Raw genomic sequence first — 16,327 nt, forward strand, 5'->3', positions numbered from 1 at the left:
CTTTTATGTTCTTATTTAATTATGTCAGTAATTGTATTATCCTAGTATTACAAATGAGAAAATAAGGCTTAGAGAGGCTAAGCAGCATGGCTGAGTTGACTTGGTAGAGTTGAATGGTGAAGCCAGGTTTTAAGCCCAGGGATCTTGTGTTGCCTCTCAGAAGCATGATCTGAAGAAATACCCTGTAATGACCATCATTACTGCCATAATTACTGTAATGACCACGCCTCTAGAAATATCACTCCAGGCAGCAAAAGTCTGCCATGAGGCAGATTGACTTGTGATCACTAATGTTGCTCCTGAAAGGGTCTGCCAATGCTGTCTCACTGTGGTCTCCCTGATTATTGCCAGCCCAGGCGACCCCATGCCAGCCAAGTAACCCCATATGAACTATTGTCCTTCCCCTCCTTCCCAGCTGGAAGTAGGGTTGCCTCCAAGCTTGAGGGTTCACACACTTAAAACAAATATTGAAATGGATATTTACATGGTGGCTTCAGTAATAACCTATCCTGTAAGAGCGCAGGGATGTAGGGGCCCAGTAGAAATGCTTCTAAAATAAAGACAGAAGTCCCAGGCTCTCTGGGGGCCTTGGGTGGGGCATTTAACCTTTTCCAGTTTTGATTTATTAGTAAAAAAGGAGATCAGGACACAGGTCTTTGTTACCTCCTAGAGCTCTTGTGAAGAGCATGCTGTATTAAAAATATGAAAGTGTTTTGAAAATTATATGGAGCTATTACTATAAGGAGGTGCTCTTTAGTTTGGGGTTTTTTTTTTTTGCGGGGGTGGGGGGATGCTTTTTAAGCATGGTCCCTGGACCAGTAGCAGGGACATCACCTAAGAGCTGTCTGGAAATGCGGACTCCCCAGACCACTGAATCAAGAACTGTATTTTATCCAGGCCTACCCCACCCTGCTCCCACTAGGCAGTCTGTATGTACTTTAAAGTTTGAGAAGCACCGTTTAGACTTTTTCCTCAGTGTGAGCCACCTGTGCACATGCCTCAGATTGGATCTCACCTCCCAACTGCATTGTCAAGCATCCCTCTTTGCAGAACTTACTTCCCCAACCAGCCCTACCCCGGCTGGATTCACAGAGCTCTAGGGTGCAAGACCAGGCCTGCTGGGTCTCATTCGTCTTCTCCGGCTCTTTCTTGAAGTAAGAATCAGGTGGGCAGGGGTTAGTCTCTAATGTTTGCCTCCTGAGTAGGTGTGTGTTGTTCAAATGGAAGGTTTCATCTGGTTGTACACACACCCAGATCTTTCCTTTCTGGGAGCGCTTTTTATGAAAATCAAAATAAAGAGATGATGACCCATTGATGGCCTCCCATTCAAATATCAAAGGCTGCTGTGAGTCAGACACAGACCAGCGAGAGTGGCTGTACCCCTTAAGTGGTTATCAAGGCAAAGATCTGTAGTTTAGATGGCTAGTATCCCATGACCTGTTCAGGCTAGCACCTGCCAGTAATGACCAAGGCCTCTGGGAGGCAGCTAGAAGAAGCCCCTTGGATTCCTTCTGACTGACAGAAGACACTGTCAAAATGGCCTGCTGAAACAGCCAAATGTCCAGTAGAATTTGTTTTGCTCCATTTTGAGTTTAACTAATACATTGAATCACATAAACTGTGAAGAAGGCTGAGCACCGAAGAATTGATGCTTTTGAACTGTGGTGTTGGAGAAGACTCTTGAGAGTCCCTTGGACTGCAAGGAGATCCAACCAGTCCATTCTGAAGGAGATCAACCCTGGGATTTCTTTGGAAGGAATGATGCTAAAGCTGAAACTCCAGTACTTTGGCCACCTCGTGCGAAGAGTTGACTCATTGGAAAAGACTCTGATGCTGGGAGGGATTGGGGGCAGGAGGAGAAGGGGACAACAGAGGATGAGATGGCTGGATGGCATCACTGACTCGATGGACATGAGTCTGAGTGAACTCCGGGAGTTGGTGATGGACAGGGAGGCCTGGCGTGGTGTGATTCATGTGGTCGCAAAGAGTTGGACATGACTGAGTGACTGAACTGAACTGAACTGAGTACACTGAATTGCATAAACAGGAGCCATTCTACTCAAAATAACCACAGCCATCAAAATTTCAGAGTTCACCATGTACAGTCAGAAATTTGACTCTGAGAAAAGGCTATTTAAGTTCTGCCCATCTTCATGGGGTCACAAAGAGTCGGACACGGCTGAGCAACTGACCGACAACAACATCTTCATTCATTGATTAGCCAAACAGACTTCCTGTTTTTTTTTTTACTTCCCTGGGAACCCTTCAGGATTTTGCAGTGGGTTTCCATTGGGTAGGGGGAAAGAGTTTATTTTAGTGGGAATTTTTCACATTTTGTTTTGAAACAGTGGAGGAAGCACAACACACACACACACACACACACACACACACGCACGCGCGCACACACACCAAAGCTTTCATTTGGGTGAGTCTCTTCACAAAATGCCTTAGAAGTTTCATTTAAAACATGATTCCTCCCTCATTGTGATGAACCTCCTGTTCTGACTTGTGAATTCTTTATCTTGTGATTCTTCCTGCTTCCTTCCAGTTTGGATTCTTTGTCTCCTTATTTGATTTTGTAGCAGCAGAGAATGTTGTCTTCTAAGAAGTACATGTTTTGTGAATATAGACATATTAGCCTGCACTCTCCTTAGGGTGATTTTTCACAAAGAAAAAGGGACATTGCCCACCCCACCCTACCCTGAATCTTTTTTTTTTTTTTATGTTTATGACTATTGAAGATGTTGGACGTAATTTTTAGGTTTGCTTTGAACTACCTGAAGCATTTGAATCCCCTGGGGATCTTGTTAAAATGAAGATTCTGAGGTTTGGGATGAAACCTGAGGCTGTGTATTACCAGCAAGCTCCCATGGTGATGTTGCTGGTCAAGGGTAGCAAGGTCTTAAATTAAAAATAGAGAATTGTAATGTTGCCAAGTTGAAGATTGTACTGCTTGCTGTACAACAGGCCAATAAATCAAGAGATGAGTTGGTGGAGCAAGGATTAGTGACTTTATTCGGAAAGCCAGCAGACAAAGATGGTGGACTGGTGTCCCAAAGAACCATCTTGCTTGAGTTAGAATTCAGGCTTCTTTTATACTAATAGAGACAGAAGTGAAATCAAACTTTTCCTGGTTTCCATCAGGCTTGTTAATTTCTTCCTTTCTGCAGTCATTCATAGGTGGGGCTGTCAGGATGCTTCCTATGAACTAGACCAAGATATTTTAGGTTAATGCTCATTCCCTGGAAGGCAGGGTTCCCAGAGATGGGCCACTATGTATAATTTAAGCTTATAGATAGCATTTCTTTAATGATTAGCTGGTAATATAAACAAAGGTTCTTCCCTATTACAGTAACTGCACACAATTACCCTTCTTGTTCACTTCTTTAAACCTCTATAAAATGATGATGAAGCAGATTCTATTATTACCCCTATATTATGAGTGAGAAAACAGACCTGGCGAGAGATGACTTGTCCCAGCAGATATTACTGGTGAGAGACAGAGGTAGGACGTGAATGCAGGGCTATCTTGATTGATTTATAGCCTCTTAAATACTGCATAGTACTACTGCTGAAAATTCTCATACTCTTGTTGAAAAATGACATTTCTAAGCCTTACCCTTAATCAAAGAGAGCTTTTCTGGAGGGATGTTTCTTTCATACAACACAAAATGGATGTCTGTGGGTTGGATCTATAGCTTTGCAATGATGTAGCATGTAGAGTTTGGCCTTACGTGTTGCTCAGTAAGAAACTCCTGGTTACACGTTCCGTTTGTTGAGAATTGTTGTTTTTTCTCTTTAGGACACTCAAGTGGGAGTGAAGACCATGGGGCAAACACAACCTCAGGTCCTATACGGAAACCTCAAATTCCAGGTGAGTTTTGAGCTGTGAAGGAAAGAAATACTAAAAGCAGGTCTCTCTGAACATCACAGAAGGCAAGAAGAGACCAGTTGGAAAGCACATTCTCCTACATGTCTACCCTTGAACCTGATGGCTCCTCTTTGTGAGCTAAAGGGTGAATGCAGTACCACAGCCCCTTGAGAAAGAATGAAATCTTTCCTTCTGCCTTGGTCCCGTAGATTGGCTGAGCTCATGTTTGGACCTGTCCCTAGTCTGTCCCAAAGAAGTGCCTTGTTAGTTACTAAAGCTCCCTCCCCAAGTGAGTGATCTTCCTGTCCCAGGGGACAGGAACTTGAGGCCAGTTCCCTCTCTATTTCCGGGTTTGAGGGTGGATGTGTAACTTTCTCCTCACATTGCAGACGATGGGGAAATACAAGAGTCATGTGCATTGGGTGGAGTGAAAATATTCTTCTGGCCCCCAAACTACTTTTCACGAGGGACGATCTTTACTGATTCAGAGGGAAGAAAGTTTAAGAATATGGTGAGAGGGCTGGGCCACCTGGCTCCCTTGAGCATCAAGATTTAAGGCATTTGAGGCAAATGCTTTCTTTGGCTTAGGCTCCAAACTGGACATGTGTAAAGTGGGATTACAATTAAGGAAGGTTTTTCCTAGAGTTGTCAATTATTCTTTTACTTCTCTGCTCTACAGAGCTCTCAAGCTGAGCCTCCCTTAGGAAGAGGGCAGAACATGGTGTGGCCTATGTCCCCTTGCCTTGGCTTCCGTGAGCAGAGCATGTGAAATCGGAGGAATGGACTAAGGGGGTGGTGGGAGGCAGTTGCTATAATCAGGCAGCAGGACTTTCCCCAGCTCTAGTGAGAGCGAGTGTGGAGCATCTTAGGGCTAGACCCACGGGGAAAGAACAGAAAGGATGCCTTTCTGTCAGCCTCCGCATCTCCTGACTCAGCCTCCCTCCCCAGACTCAAATCAGGGAGGGGTTAGGCTGAGGCAGTACTGAGAAAGAAATCAGAGGAAAATGAAGTGTCTCCAAGAAGAGTAGCCAGTGAATGACTTCCCATCTTTCTTGTTCCTTCAGCTTCAGTTCATTGCATGGATATACAATCTACTTTGCTATTAAATTTATTCAGATTGTCAAGTTATATTTTAATCCTACTATAGTTTGGTTTTAAAAACATGTATGTAACATTTTATTGGTTTACAAGTGATACACTAATTACTGGAGGCATTTTCGAGAATATTGCTGAACAAAAGGGTAAAAATATAGTTCCCTTGTTATCTACCTCACCATCCAGAGTACCATAGTAATCATTTTCATGTGTGTCTTTTCCATTATTTTTCTATCTGATTTCTATACAAACATGTAATTTGACACACTGTTTAGTAAACTCATTCCCAACTGGCGGGTCACAGCTTTTCAATGTCAGTAAATAGTCTTCCTCTGTATCTTAGTACACAATACAGTGGATGGACCCTAATTCATGTAACCAATCCCTTATTGTTGAATAGTAGATGGTTTCCAACTTTTATAAATAGCTCAGTAAGAAACATCTTTATAGCCAAGTCTGAGGTCCTATATTCCTAAAAGTATAACTGATGGATCAAAGGCTGTACATTTTGAAGGATTTTGGCAGATTTTGCCAAATGACCCTCCTGACCGCTCCACAGGGATGTCATTTCTGCCACCCACTAGTATATGACCTCCATTTTTGTTCCTTAATAAAATATAATGCGAATGCTCTCATATAGAAAAGGAATGATACTTTTAAGGAACATTCTTTTAATTTATTTAATAATATCGCACCAAAGGCATCCACAGATTTTACAGTTCATTCTATGCTTTTTGGAAATGTGTTTCTCCTGGGGGAACTCAGAAATCTTGATTGATCATAAGGTATGATAAACAGGCCTGTTAGACAAAGACCTGTAGCAAATGGTTCTTCCACTATTAGCTGGCTGTTGGCTAGACCTTTGGTTGGACCCATGTGTAGAGCTGACTGTAGCTCTTGTTTGGACCAATTTATAAAGTGCATTCCCCAAGCTCATGCATGTCTTTGGCTTCCCACCAGAATGGCTGATCATCTTGGCATCTCTCCTGGCCTTGGCTTTGATTCTTGCGGTTTGCATCGCTGTCAACAGTAGGAGAAGGTAAGGCGATGCTCCTCAGGGCCTTAACTTTGAAAGGGCATCATATAAACTTAGGCTGTAAAACTACTAAGTATAAAATACAAGCTACAAGGATACATTGCACAACACAAGAAATATAGCCAATATTTTGTATTAACATTATATGGAGTGCAATCTATAGAAATGTTGAATTACTATGTTGTATATGTGAGACTAATAGAATATTGTGAGTCAACTATACTTCAATCAGGAAAAAAAATAAAAGCCATAGGCAATATGTCCTTGCTACTCAAGAGTATAGCCCCTGCAACCAGCAGCCTCTGCACCCTGGAAGCTTGTCAGAAATGCTACATCTCAAGCCCTACCCCAGTCCCCGGTATCAGAGTCTGTGTTTTGATAAGACTCCAGGGACTCATGTGGACAGTACAGTTTAAGAAGCTCTGCTCTGGTATATTCTTTAGAGAAGGGAGACTGTGATTCTTTGGACATCTGCTTTTAAATGGGTCTCCTGTGGGTCTTAATTTTGGGGTATGTGATGAGAGTTGTGTAATATCTCACCAGTAAGACATGAAATAGAATACTCATTCATTGATTCATTGGGCTTCCCTGGTGGCTGAGATGGTGAAGAGTCTGCCTGCAATGCAGGAGACCTGGGTTCAATCCCTGGGTCAGGAAGATCCCCTGAAGGAGGGCATGGCAATTCATTCCAATATTCTTGCTGGGAAAATCCTGTGGATAGAGGAGTCTGGTGGGTTACAGTCCATCTGGTCACGAAGAGTCAGACAGGACTCAGAGACTTAACACTTTCACTCTGATTCACTGAACAAATATTTATCAAGTGTCTTCACAGTGCACAAAAATGCTGTATAGAGATTCAAGGATTGGCCCTTTAGCCTGTCTGAGGCCCCTAGAAACCTCTAGAACCCTTACCTAGAGCAGGCATTGGGTTTGTGATTTTTTTTTTTTTTTTTTTTTGGTAATGACACTATTTTCTGCTTTCTGAAAGCTGTCATCAAAAGGATTCAGGTTATGGCCTAGGAAGAGTTCCCTGAGACTTTCCATGGAAAATCTGAAAAAAGACAGTCACCTCCCTAGACCTGGCGTGTGGGTTGTTTTCATATCATCAGACATCTCTTCTCTCCCTCCCTCAACCAAGGCCTATTGTTTTGGAATGCATATACCTGACTGAGCTGTGACCAGCCTCTAGAAATAATGCTGCATTTAAAATGAAGCAAAGGAAAACAGTAATTCTAGCATCAGAGAAAATGAACTTTCACAGGAGTACTCCAGAAATATAGCTCTAAATTGCAAGACACTCAAAGATGCACAATTTTTCTCCAAAAAAATGCAGAGGAACATCAAACTTTTTGTAAATGTCCCTTGAGGTTTCTTCTTACAAAGCAAAAGAATCTTATTTCCAAGTGGGGCCACATTTATTGTGTCATTAGATCATCAAACAGGTCAGAAAATGCCCCTACATTTGGGAAAAGACCTGGAGAAAATTCTAGAATCTTTCTTGTTGGCTTTTGGAAAGCCAAGGAACAGCTAGCTAATTCCATTGCCATTTATGGCCCATGCAGTATCTTTCCTTTTTGGAGGAAATCAAATAATGTCATTTTACATTCATACAAGTTAATGAAAGTGCTTTTAAAGTCAAATAGATGGGTTTTTATCTGTAAAACAAAAAGAAATTTAGCCAATTGCATAAGGAACAAAAACTAGGAAAAGAAGTAGGAAAGACCTCCTAAAAATCTCCCATGACTAAATGGAAAGAGATTTTTTTTTTTAGTTGAATTTAAATAATATGACTTAGGGAGCCCTTACAAAGAGTCTTTACACTTTCCTTCAGCCTTTGTGCTTTTTTCGTAGATGACTTTTGTTCGATTAAATATGAGTTTCCTATTGTTGGAAATCAGTCCTTTTATTCCAGGCCCTAAAATGTAGCACTACTGCTCACATATACAGCCTATAAGCTCTGCACATGTCGCCACAGAATCGTTGGCCTCAGATGCTCTCAACGTGGGGGAGAACTCGGAGAAGTATCTCAGCTGTCCCCCGAGCAGCTAGTGTGACTGGTTAGCTCGTGTGTCACTTCCCATCATGTCAGCAGCATAAGCAGGCCCCCTTGCTTCCCCACCCCCTCCTCCCAATACCAGCAGTCACTCCGGCAACCAGCAAACAGGGACACACAGGATCCAGTAGAGCAAGTGTCTCACCGGGAGAGTAGCTGCTCGGATGCTCTGAATTACCATGTCCTGATTTGATAATCGAAAACAGATTTGCCGCAGAGCTAAAGACTGATTAACGGCTGCAGAGGCTCTGGGATATACACTGTGATTCTAAAGCCACCAGCCCATTTCTAATCCTCTCAAGAGGCAGAGGCCTTTCTACTTGGAGCGTGGCGTTCTAGAGGGATACAGAATCCTATTTTCATCAAAGAAAGTTTGTTTGAAGATAAGAGGCCTATACCAGGCATTCACTTATTCAGCAAATGTCTTTTGAGGGGCGGCTGTGACGTCAGCACTACAGAGGAGGAAGAGATGAAAACAAAAAGGGTACCATGCCTTCTCTGCAAAAATCTTGAGGTTTTGTGGCAGTATTGGCCTGTTCACTTTGAGTCGGCTATTGTTTATTGCCAACATACTCTGGGCCAGGCCGTGTTATATGAGTTACGATTAAAAGATAGAAATGGAAAATCACTAACTACTGAAGTTGAGGTTGGAGAGTTAAACACAGGCTTCCGTGAAGGAGTGATCTGTGAGTTCCATTGTCTTAAAGATGCCGATTTAGGGGTCCTGTAATTTCTCTCGCTTTCCCAGTCCCTGTCTTAGCCCACATTATTACCTTTCCTGCTGTTCTTTTTATAACCAGAGTCCCTGAATTGCACCTTTCCAGTGGAAATCAGAACTGTATTCACTCTCTGTAAGAGCCGACAGCTCTTTTAGGAATCAGTTGGATTGGTAGCTATTGGATGAGACTGAAGAGAAGAAGTTAGATGCCTTTCTCCTTAAAGAATTTATCGGGTTTGTGTGAAGAGGAGAGAGAAAGCTTCACAGAAGGGAAGTGATTAAGAAATGTTTCTGTATCGATTGTGCAGAAAAGGCCTTTGCCTGCTTGCACTGTCAAGGGAATAATCATCCTGTCTCTACACCCCGGAGGGCAGCCATGCACCCTCAGCCTGGTGTGTCCCCTCCGTAAATCTCCATGACTTAGAAATGTCTTCCTTCTTTTAAGCTACAGCCTAGTTCACTCTAATCTAAGCTCACCCAAACTCCTTCTGCCCTCTACAACAGAGCTGTCCGGTAGAACTTTCTGTGATGACGAAAGTGTTCCACATTTGTTCTCATATACAACCATGAACCACTTATGGCTGCTGAGGCTCCTGATGTGGCCAGTTCAACTTAAGAAGTGAATTTTTGATTTTATTTCATTTGAACTAGTTTATATCTTATGGCTGGTGTCTACTGGCTGGAATGGCAAAGCTCCAACACACTGCAAAATAGATCTCTAAGTGTTTTTCAGGACTGTCAGGTAGATAAGACATAAGATCAGTTTTGTTTTCTGGGTTTTTTTGCTATTGATGTTGTTTTTAAGGAAGGGGAGGAGGCCAGAATGATCCTTGTAGTAATGGATTAGAACTGATGACATCAGTATGAACTTAATACAGATGTTTACATATAGAATTATTCATTTATTTTTATTTTTTGGCCACGGCATGTGGGATCTTGCTTCCCAGTTGGCTCGGTGGTAAAGAATCTGCCTGCCAAACTGAAAACGCAGGTTCGATTCCTGCATTGGGAAGATCCCCCGGAGCTGGAAATGGCAACCTACTCCAGTATTATTGCTTGGGAAATCCCATGAGCAGGGGAGCCTGGGAGACTACAGTCCACAGGGTCACAAAGAGTTGGACACGACTGAGCCACTAAACAACAACATGTGGTATCTTAGTTCCCCAACCAGGGATTGTACCTGTAACCCCTGCTTTGGAAGCTCAGAGTCCCAACCACTGGACCACCAGGGAAGTCCCAAGACCAGTTGTTAACTTACCTTACCCCTTAACTTTTAAGATAAACTCCTCCATGCCCTAAAGAACATGTTTCCTGGCTTCTAAACCCCACACAGGCTGCCCACCTACTCCTGGCCAGGCTTCAGTCTGACAGCTTCCTCATTGTGAGGTCACTTGCGTCCTCAGCTGATGCCTGAGATTGAAGAGGAAAGGAGATACAGGCGAGATGTGGTTCAGTAAAGATCTCTGACCTTTAGAGTCAAAAAGTCTTAAGTTGTAAATACTAGACTGTAGTTCCTGCCATAACTAGCGGGGTAGCTTTGGGTGATATACTTGACTTCTTGGACTCAGAAAAGAGATATGCTGGATCACTTCTGAAGTCCCTTCAGCTCTCATGTTTCTTTTTAAATTCCTGTAACTACTAAGAAAGGAAAAAATGAGAGCTTGCTTTTTAAAAGTACTTATAAATTGCCCAGAGCACCAAATATTGGGCTGAGTTATTTATGAGCATCACCCTGCCCTCCTGAAAGAACTCAGACAGAAAACAGAGACACATAAATCCAGAGGGAAATGGGGGCAGGACCAAACCCAAGCACAACATTCCTCCATCCTGCAGGTCTAATGTTACCCACTTTCAAAATCAGCTTCATTTAGGGTAATAACGTTAATCCCCACCTCAGCCCCTTGCACAAACATTTATCTTATGATTATAAATCACTTTCCTGCACTGTTTCATCCAACTTCTCAAGTACCCGTTTGGTGGATGAGTGGAAATTACTTTAATAAGATACCTTTTCTCCAAAGACCATCTGATACAAACTATTGGGTTGGCCACAAAGGTCATTTGGGTTTTTCTGTAAGATGTTATGGGAAAAACAAACAAACTTTTTTGCCAACCCCATATTATATATAACATGAATAAATGACACGGTCCTACTCTATAGCACAGGCAACTATATTTAATATCCTGTGATAAACCATAATGGAAAAGAACATGAAAAAGAACATATGTATGTGTGTGTATCAGTTCAGTTCAGTTCAGTCACTCAGTCGTGTCCGACTCTGCAGCCCCATGGACTGTAGCACCCCAGGCCTCCCTGTTCATCACCAACTCCTGGAGTTCACTCAAGCTCATGTCCACTGAGTCAGTGATGCCATCCAACCATCTCATCCTCTGTCATCCCCTTCTCCTCCTGCCTTCAATCATTCCTAGCATCAGGGTCTTTTCAAATGAGTCAGTTCTTCACATCAGGTGGCCAAAGTATTGGAGTTTCAGCTTCAGCATCAGTCCTTCCAGTGAATATTCAGGACTGATCTCCTTTAGGATGGACTGGTTGGATCTCCTCGCAGTCCAAGGGACTCTCAAGAGTCTTCTCCAACACCACAGTTCAAAAGCATCAATTCTTTGGCACTCAGCTTTCTTTATAGTCCAACTCTCACATACATACATGACCACTGGAAAAAACCATAGCCTTAACTAGATGAACCTTTGTTGGCAAAGTAGTGTCTCTGCTTTTTAGTGTGCTGTCCAGATTGGTCATCTTCCCTGGGTTGGGAAGATCCTCTGGAGAAGGAAATGGCAACCCACTCCAGTACTCTTGCCTGGAAAATCCCATGGATGGAGCAGCGTGATAGGCTATAGTCCCTGGGGTTGCAAAAAGTCCGACATGACTGACAAGTGACTTCGCAAGGTTGGTCATAACTTTCCTTCCAAGAAGTAAGCGTCTTTTAATTTCATGGCTGCAGTCACCATCTGCAGCAATTTTGGAGCCCCCCCAAATAAAGTCTGCCACTGTTTCTCCATCTATTTGTCGTGAAGCAATGGGACCAGATGCCATGAGCTTTGTTTTCTGAATGTTAAGCTTTAAGCCAACTTTTTCACTCTCCTTTTTCACTTTCATCAAGAGCCTCTTTAGTTCTTCTTCACTTTCTGCCATAAGGGTGGTGTGTGTGTATAGCTGAGGGTTTTCCAGGTGGGGCTAAGGGTAAAGAATCTACCTGCCAGTGCAGGTAGATGTGAGAGATGCAGGTTCAGTCTGTGGGTCGGGAAAATCTCCTGGAGGAGGGCATGGCAACCCACTCCAGTATTCTTGCCTGGAAGATCCCTTGGACCGAAGCACCTGGTGGGCTACAGTCCATGGTGTTGAAGAGTCAGACAGTACTGAAGTGACTTAGTACACATGAACGTCTATAACTGAATCACTTTGCTGTACAGCAGAAAGTAACACAACGTTGTAAGTCAACTGTACTACAACAAAATTAAATTTAAACAAAGAGCTGCAAAAGCAAAGACAAATGAGATAACCCTTGGTAATCCGAATAAAACACAGGCAGCACCTCCCTTTGGCCTTTTACGACATTTTCATCGTAAATATAACAAGAGGAGTGGAGGTAGCAGAAGAATCAGCAAACATTTCACATGGCTCTGTTTATACTAACAAGTACAGCAAGTGCCTCTAGAACATTCACTGTGTTTCGGGTGCCGTTCTAAGTGCTTATCCAAGGCCTTGATTTCCTTACTATTCCTTGTTCAGAAAAGCAACAGATAAAATGGTGGTAAACTCATGTATCCAGTGCCAGCCTCTGGTTCAAGGGATTTCCACAGTCTTGTGACATTGGCACTCTTAACAGCCTGGTGTTACAGATAAGAAAGCTCAGATAAGTTAAGTGAGTTGCCTGAGGTCACACAGTGGTAAGGCCCTCAAGCCAGGCCTTCCAAGCCCCTGCTCTTGTCTATGTGGATCCATATGCTCAGCCCTACGGATCAGCAGAGGTCAAGTGTCCTTCCTCCCGCCCTCATCAAGAGTCACGCCAGAGGATACAGGATCAACCTCATATTCAGGAGGTATAATTTTTACTTCCCCAAACAAGTGGTTAAAGTTTATGGCCCTGGCAGTTCCAGAGGGAACGGCCCATGATCATGAATAATAGAAGCTTTGTCTCTACAACTCCAAATATCCAGCGGCAAAGTGAACAATTCCGACTTCATACTTGTTCCAGATCTCCAGATGGTTAGCAGCATGAATAAAGCAAGGGCAGTAGAGCTGAGACTTTGGGTCATAAAAGCCTACATTTGAATGTTGCCTCTGTCCCTCTTACTGGCTGTGTGACCTCAAGCCAGTTACTAAACCTCCCTGAGCCTCAGTTTCCATTGCTGTATAATGGGAATAACAGTTGCTTTGTGAGATTATTGTAAAGATTACGTGAAATTACATGTAAAGTGCCTGACATTCAGGAAGTGTCCAATAAACGCACATTTCCCCTCACTCCTGCTCTACTTGTAGTTGTGAGGGTTTGCACCTTTGCTTTTGTTTAAGCAGCATCTGACTTCTTGATGTGTGGCAGTGATCGTGTTCCAGGAAAGAGGAAGCATTGCTTCAGGCTGGGGCGGGGATAAGGCAATGCCCTGACCCAGCAACAAGATCAAGGTCATGCTCATCTATAGCAGACCTTCTGCATTTGAGTAATGTTATTAAGAAATCTTAAATAGTGAACGACTTCCCTTATATAGTTAAACTTCCCGTATCTAAGGTTACATGGCAATGAACCAAGCATAAGGGAAAAATCAGTGTGGCCTTATATCTTCCCTGGTGGCTCAGATGGTAAAGAATCTGGCTGCAATGCAGGGTTCAGTCCCTGGGTTGGGAAGATCCCTTGGAGAAGGGAATGGCAACCCATTCCGGCATTCTTGCCTGGAGAATTCCATGGACAGAGGAGCCTGCTGGGCTAGAGTCCATGGAGTCGTAAAGAGTCAGACACGACTGAGCAACTAACACTATACTTCTAGCAAAGCGGTGCCTCATTCTTCTTCGTATTTGCAATAATAACCCTGACAACGCCAACAAAGTGTTGACTGGGAGAGGAAGTAAAGGGACTTTCTTGAATACACAAATCAGAATGATTTACAGTCATCCCGTTGATGGTTTATCTAAGCCTGCAGAAACAGCCAGAGTTTAACAGAGGCAAACATTTCCCTTACATGATTTGATGGAAGGAGAGTTAGAACTTGGGAGTCAGACACACCAGGGTTTGAATCCCAGTTCTCTTAGTACTTGTTCAATAACCTGGGGCAAGTGATGGAATTTTCCGAGCCCAAGATTTCTTTAGCTGTAATGGGGGATACAGTGAGCACTGGCTTCCCATAGCTGTGACCACTGATTCTCAGACTCACTTCAGGTAGCCCGTGAGGGTTTGCTAAGTCCCAGACTCTGGTCCCCGTTCCTCGAGTTTTCTGATTCGGGATGTCTGAGGTAGGCCTGAGAATTTGCATTTCTAACAAGTTTACAAGTGATGCTTTGGCTACTGGGTCAAGGACTTTGCTGTGAAAAGTGCTGATTGTTAAAAGTCAGTAGGATGAAATATACTCAGATTATCATAAACCATAGTGATGGTGGTATTAACTGTGATGATGATGACAAAACCATTGTACCCATTTCTCTTATAATTTTTTTTTTCAATTCTTAGGTGTGGGCAGAAGAAAAAACTGGTGATCAACAATGGGAATGGAACCATGGAGGAGAGAAAGCCTAGCGGACTCAACGGAGAAGCTAGCAAGTCTCAGGAGATGGTGCATTTGGTGAACAAGGGGTCGTCAGAGACCCCAGACCAGTTTGTGACGGCAGATGAGACACGGAACCTGCAGAATGTGGATATGAAGATTGGGGTGTAACACCTACTCTGTGACCTTGGAAATAAACCACCATTGGAGACACAACCATTACAGGGAGCTGGGACACTTCACAGATGCAGTGTGCTACTGATTGTTTCATTGGGGATCTTTTTTTTTAGCATAAAATTTTCTATTCCTTTTTTGGGAGTTTTTTGTGTTTTATTTTTAAAAGTCAGATCCAGTTGATAAAAACCTCATTGCTTTCTGAAATGAGGGCCCAGTTAATAATCAGCAAGAATTGGACTGTTCTAGTCTATGGGGTCGCACAGAGTCGGACACGACTGAAGCAACTTAGCAGCAGCAGCAGCAGTCCCCACCGAGAAGTGTCTCACCTCCCTGAGGTGTGTGATGGGCAGCTTCTAACAAAAGCCATGCGTCCATCTTCCTGACCCTCAACCTTCCCCTTCACCCCACCCACCAGGGAACAGCCACCTGCTAAGGACATCCCCAGGGCTAGGAGGGATTGGCCCCTGGAAGGAAATTTGAATGGGTCCATGTTGCCCTTCCAGCAGCCCAATCCCTGGGCATTTCTTTCTAGTGGGGTTAGGGGTGGGGGTGTACTGGTTACACATCCCCTTCTACAGACTCCTTGGAAAATTTTCAGATGCTTCTGGGAAATACCCAAACGGTGAAGCTATTTATCTAGAGTAAGCTATTTATCTGTGTTTTTGAAAAATGAAACCCTGGAGGTCCTTTGATCAGTGATTTTTTTTTTTTTTTTTTTGGTTGCCTACCTGGTCAGAGGCATAAAAGGGTTTCTGCTGATTCATAATAAACACCTGTACTTCTTCCACCTTAACCCTTTGTGCTGTGGTCTTTCAGTTTCCTAATCAGCAAAGCCTGGGTCCCAACAGCTCATCAGGAAGAGGCGAGGAGGTCCTCCTTGCAAGTCTTCATCTCAGAGCCATGAAGCCCCCACTCAGGCTCGCTCACCCGAATCTCATAGAGGACCAGGGGAGACAGTATTGTTTTACTTCTGAGGTTCCAAAGGCATTCTATCCTGTCCTACAACCAAAACTGTGAGAGGAGGAGCTTCAGCTGCTTTTATGTACTAATGGCCGCCTATTCTTTCCCCTGAAAGGCGGTGAAAAGTCATGTTACATGTGCATGACCTACCATTTGTGATGTTCCATGGTGTTGTCCAAAAACAACACGGAAGTGCCTTCTAACCTTTTGTAATAAAAGGAGAAGCCAGTAGAAATGAAGGCGCACAGACAGTGGCCAACAGACGGGCACAAGCAGGGAAAGGGGAGCAGGGAGCAGCGCAGATCCTGTCGGAGGATTTTTATGGCCGTGTTTGTACATGGTTTTTCAAGCCAGTGGTCTCCATCCAAAGCAGTTGCTATTCAGGGTTAACTTAAGTGGCTGGAGAATCCCTCACAAGGTTACAGGGCTTCCCACCTTGGATTCACCACCAGATCAACAGTTATATGGCCAAATAAGAGAATAATGGCTTTATCTCCTGCTGGGCAAGTCTTTAGCAGTCTTTGTATAGAAGTTCAGGAGACTTTGTTGGTCCTAAAACTTCCAAAGGCTGCTGGTTATAGAAGAAATGGAATCTATAAAAATAAGGGGTTCCATAAACTGGGACCTCCTTCCTTAGGCCCCCAGAAAAAATAATTTTCCTACACTGATTACAACTGACAATGTTTCCCAGCCCAAATATGA

General features: G+C 43.4%; 1 protein-coding gene across 14 annotated transcripts in view; it reads left to right on the plus strand.

The window, feature by feature from the left end:
- Window positions 1–15,458, plus strand: part of CD44 (CD44 molecule (IN blood group)) — a 106,283-nt gene extending 90,825 nt beyond the window's left edge. For all 14 annotated transcript variants that reach the window (XM_069553683.1, XM_069553684.1, XM_069553688.1 and 11 more), the window contains 3 exons: window positions 3,803–3,874; window positions 5,927–6,005; window positions 14,455–15,458. In XM_069553683.1, the coding sequence (XP_069409784.1) occupies window positions 3,803–3,874; window positions 5,927–6,005; window positions 14,455–14,659 (356 nt within the window). In that variant the 3' untranslated portion in view covers window positions 14,660–15,458. The remainder of the gene's footprint in view (window positions 1–3,802; window positions 3,875–5,926; window positions 6,006–14,454) is intronic.
- The last annotated feature ends 869 nt before the right edge of the window (window positions 15,459–16,327 follow it).

The sequence above is a fragment of the Ovis canadensis genome, chromosome 15, assembly GCF_042477335.2.
Source record: "Ovis canadensis isolate MfBH-ARS-UI-01 breed Bighorn chromosome 15, ARS-UI_OviCan_v2, whole genome shotgun sequence".
NCBI classification, from domain to species: Eukaryota; Metazoa; Chordata; class Mammalia; order Artiodactyla; family Bovidae; genus Ovis; species Ovis canadensis.